This window comes from Dermacentor variabilis, chromosome 10 (genome assembly GCF_050947875.1).
Source record: "Dermacentor variabilis isolate Ectoservices chromosome 10, ASM5094787v1, whole genome shotgun sequence".
NCBI lineage: Eukaryota > Metazoa > Arthropoda > Arachnida > Ixodida > Ixodidae > Dermacentor > Dermacentor variabilis.
The window spans coordinates 120943058-120947645 of record NC_134577.1 but is presented as its reverse complement, the minus strand read 5'-3'; the positions used below and the strand labels follow the sequence as shown (position 1 = coordinate 120947645).

The following is a 4588-nucleotide window of genomic DNA, read 5'->3' as shown; positions in this document are numbered from 1 at the left end:
TCTAGGTAATGTAGTGTGAAACTCTATGAGTAAGAAGCGATTGGAAGATTGGTGGAAGGAAAGTAGGGAAACGACAAAAAAACGGAGACGTAGAAAAGCAAAGTTTGCAATAGGGGATCAGAAAATTTGGTTGTGAAAGTTCATCGTGTTTTCTTTTTCTTTTTTAACCTAGTATAACAGCAAGCGCTTGGTGACGCCACCCACCGCCCCTTTCCAAAGGGGGGCGTTCATAACATCCATCCATTCATCCACCATTTCGCTATGCACACTCCAGAACGCCTATACGAATAATGTGAAACGGGCTTAAAAAGACTTGCGCGAAATAGTAGATGCCGCAGGCGGTGTTTGCCCTGCTAGGAAACATGAGCACGTTTAGTGGGACGTTGGTGGAATACGAACGACTATCCATCGATCGTTTTGATGGACACAACGTCAACTCGACCGCCTTCTTTCTGTCACACTGCCACCGCGATCACATGCAGGGTATTGACGGCGGCGCGTTCCGAAAACGACTGCGGAGCAGAGGCGATCTGAAGCTGTACGCGTCCGCGGTGTCGTGTCGACTGCTGCTCAACGAACTCAAGTACGCCTGGCTACGCCGCCGACTGACAGCGCTGCCGCTGGATGCACCTACGACGCTAACCGTGCCGGCCGACGGCGCGGGCAGCTACACAGTCGTCGTCACTGCCATTCCCGCAAATCACTGCGCCGGCTCTGTGATGTTCCTCCTGGAAGGCGAACGCGGGACCGTCCTTTACACGGGCGACTTCAGGCTCGACGTCGGCAGCGCATCGAACCTGGGGTCGCTCCACTGCGACGCTGGCCGTTTGAAGCCCATCGACGCGGCCTACGTTGACACGACGCTGTGTCGCCCCGACGCAGCCTACGTCCCCACCCGGCAAGACAGCGAGCGAGCCTTGGTGGATTTCTTTGAACCAAAGTTCAGGGTAGGCGGAGCCCTACGACTGGCGCTGCCCGGCGCTAAGCTGGGCTACGAGACGTTGTTCACGTCGCTCGCATTAGCGTTCGGCATGAAGGTTCATGTATCGAGGGGTCAGATGTCTCGCTACGCCGGTATCGTCGACGTGGTGGAATCTCTGACTCTTGATGCGGAGACGACCCGGATCCACGCCGACTGCAAGTGCGACGTAGGGCCAAACTGCGTGACGGTCAAGCCGTCGGCTATGTGGTTCGCTCAGCGTGTGGCACCGAGTCGTCTGATAGAAAGAGTTGCCGACGGCGTCCATCGACTTTGTTACTCGACGCACGCCTCACTTGCCGAGGTGCGCGATTTCGTGCGCTATTTGCAGCCGCGTACGGTGCGGGCTAACGTTTGCCTGCGTGGTGTGGACGTCGCAACCCTCCTGGGTGTCGCCAGTAGCAGCCGAGCCCAAGAGCCCGCATGGAACTTCTGGGGCCCTGATGACGACGAACCTTCTGGAACCACGGACGTCGCAGATAAACTTCCTTCTCGTACGACGACGGTGCTCAGTCGTTGGCCACGGACGGCTGTTCGACCAGCGCCATATCCAGTGTCGAGTATGATCGATGCATTGCTGTAGTGTTCATGTGCTCCGTCTGTCGTTCTTGTACCGTCTGGGTACGGGATAGTTGGTATTCCTTTGCAAACATCACTTACGGCGCGTACATAGATAGGGCTTGTCTTCGTCGTTATTTTGGTCCCTCTATCTATGTACGCGCTGTCAGTGATGCTTGTACCGTCATCAGCACTGTTCTAGCAGAGCTTTTGTTTCAGCTGGTTGCAGCAGGAGTTTGATGTGGGCAAGTTGGTATAACATATGTAAAGAGAAACAGTACAAAATAGAAGAGACAAAAAGAAGACAGGTACAACGAATGAGTGCTAACTTCCAAATCTTTATTTGAAGAAACAAAGTTTCTTTTTATACATGAAAAACAAATTGTGCCAACATTACATCAACTCTCTATCACATCAGAAAGGCAATCTCTTTGTTGGCAATTGCCACTGATGGGCAGCTAATGCATGTGCCGTCGACCCTCGCAGTATAACAAGTATCCAGTATCTCCCTTTCTAGACCGTCTCCAAAAGATGCCAGAAACTTGGTGTGATTGAGGTTTGGACAGAATGTGCAATGCTTACAATGATCAGCCAAATGCCCACTTGCTTATTACTTACGACCCTTTTGGGCTCTCATGCCCCTTCATTGTAAGCACGACCTACTGTCGGGGTTACTGCTGTCATTGTAACCACAACCTACTGTCGGCCACGGGGTTGGGGTAGGTGGGGGTGAGCACTAGCGCCACTGTTCCCGGTGGTGGTTTGGAAAACTAAAGAAAACCACACAAGCAAAAGCAAATCAGCGGCGCTGGTGCAGCGCCGCACGCGCAGCTCGCTCCTTATACAGTAGGTCGTGATTGTAACAATGCCGTTTGCCCAATATCTACCTGGTTGCAGCTTAGGGGGATTTCATAGACAACATTTCTTCTGCACTGCATGTACTGCACTGCATGTTTCTTAGAGCAAGGGTCTGATTTTGCTTTGGTCACCATGGGGCATATCTTGGCCAATTTACACAGCTCACTGGACACAATGTTAATATTATGCCTTTGCACGACTTTCTTGAGGTTGTGCCAATATGGGATCTTATGTACCTTCCTCCTATCACTTGGTTTTACAGCGGAGCTGTCTTAGGCTAGTTTCTAGCATTTCGGGATGTGCTTAGGCAAAAGTTATTGCGGCGTTTATAGAGCTAAAATAACTTAAGCATAAGGCAGAATCGTAGCAGCATATGTGTCCCAGCTGCGTTTGATGCCAGATGTGTCAAAACCGGCGATGGATGATGGTTTGATGTGTTGCGACCTATGCAAGCAATGACAGCGCGGCCGTTGCACCCTATGCATTACAATGGGCACAAGCCTTGCCACAGAGTATGCCGATGCATGCGCCGTACACACTGGGGAAAGAATTGTCACCATATACGTTCATCCCGAAATGTCGAAGAGGAGGGACCTTGAAGACTTTATGATCAACACATTTGAGTGGATCCTCTTGGTGGACCCCAATCCCATCATCATTGTAGGTGACTTCTTCAATTTGTCGTGTCCTGACGGAAAGTGGTTCTTGGTGTTTCTCTCGGAAAGGTTTGGCCTTCAATGTTACACCAAGACCAATGTCTCCATGACGTACCAACAGTTGTGCATAGATCTAACATTCATTAAGAACATTTCCACTGTCACCACAGCACCCATAACCATTTATTATAGCGACCATAAAGCTATAATTACTGTGGTAAAGAGATAAACTTAAATACAAATAAACATAACAACATGCATATTTGCATTATAGTGTTTTGTTGCGTTATTTTATTTTCTTTATAGTTGTATACAACACTGCTGATCATCTTCACAGAGTGGAAGGGCTCTAACTTTTTTCTTTGCTAACTCCCTTCCTTATCTGTTTGAGCTTTGGAGAAGCTTATCACAAATGTTAGAAACTAAATAGAGTGAGGTTAAGTTAATTTGTTCGACTAGAGTAAATATTGAGCAGTTTTTAGAACTATAGAATATTTGCCTTCAGTCCACCGTTGTTAGTTTAGAAAACCAGCATTATGTGCAACGCAAGAGATCTTCGATCACACCATTCTAACGGACGGTTATCTTAGCACTTTTGACAAACGTGTCCACAGCTCAGCCAGACAGCCCTACATCAAACTACTTGATCCAGTACATAACCTGGGATTGCGACTGGCAAGTGGTGCCTACAGAACATCACCTATTCAAAGTTTATACGTTCAGTGTAATGAACCCTCTTTACAGCAGCGCAGAGTGTTACTCACTTTTTCTTACGCACTCAGGATTCAGTCATTACCGCAACACATATGGTACAACATCCTCACACAATGCAACTCACGCTTACACTATACAAATAAACCAAACATGATTAGGCCACTTGTCCTGCAGTATGAGCAATATTGTCGTGACTATGACATTCCTCACGAAGTCCTCCAGATTGCCAAGAAACCACAACGGTTGCCCCTATGGTACGACTTCGCACTGTTATGTGACTGGACATTGACGCATTTAAAGAAGAAAGACACCCAACGCAATCACTTTATACAAGGATTCTGCGCTCTTCAGGACAAATATAAAAATTACATGGAATTTTACACTGATGGCTCTAAAACAAAAGTACAGGTGGGTGTGGGGGCCTTAACGGAACATTGGGAAAGAAGTATTCGTTTGCCACAACATGCCTTTGTCTACACAGCTGAAGTCTATGCAATATGGACTGTCGTTAAAAAGATCATCACTGAAAAACACGAAAACACAATCATATACACTGACTCATTAAGCACGCTGAAGGCTCTTCACACGAAATCCGAATGTGAACCCCTGATAGGGGATATTTTAAACATGGTAACATTAAACAGATATGGCAGGTCAGTTAGGTTTTGCTGGGTACCAAGCCATGTTGGTATACCGGGTAATGAAGCAGCTGATAGGTGTGCATCAATGGCAGCGCACATATACATAACAAACACACCGCTTCATTATAAGGATAGTATCACTGCAATTAGAAAGGCCTTGCTGTCAAAATGGCAACAAGAAT

The 4588-nt window shown here is 47.7% G+C and overlaps 1 protein-coding gene across 1 annotated transcript; it reads left to right on the top strand.

The window, feature by feature from the left end:
* The first annotated feature begins 272 nt into the window (after positions 1-272).
* Positions 273-1566, top strand: Snm1 (DNA cross-link repair protein snm1). The gene has a single exon (XM_075673347.1). It carries the CDS (start codon positions 330-332, stop codon positions 1560-1562), a length of 1233 nt encoding a protein of 410 aa, XP_075529462.1. The 5' UTR covers positions 273-329; the 3' UTR covers positions 1563-1566.
* The last annotated feature ends 3022 nt before the right edge of the window (positions 1567-4588 follow it).

Excerpts from the sequence above, each read along its gene's own strand:
- Snm1 (XM_075673347.1), top strand. The coding sequence starts at position 330 with ATGCCGCAGGCGGTGTTTGCCCTGCTAGGAAACATGAGCACGTTTAGT.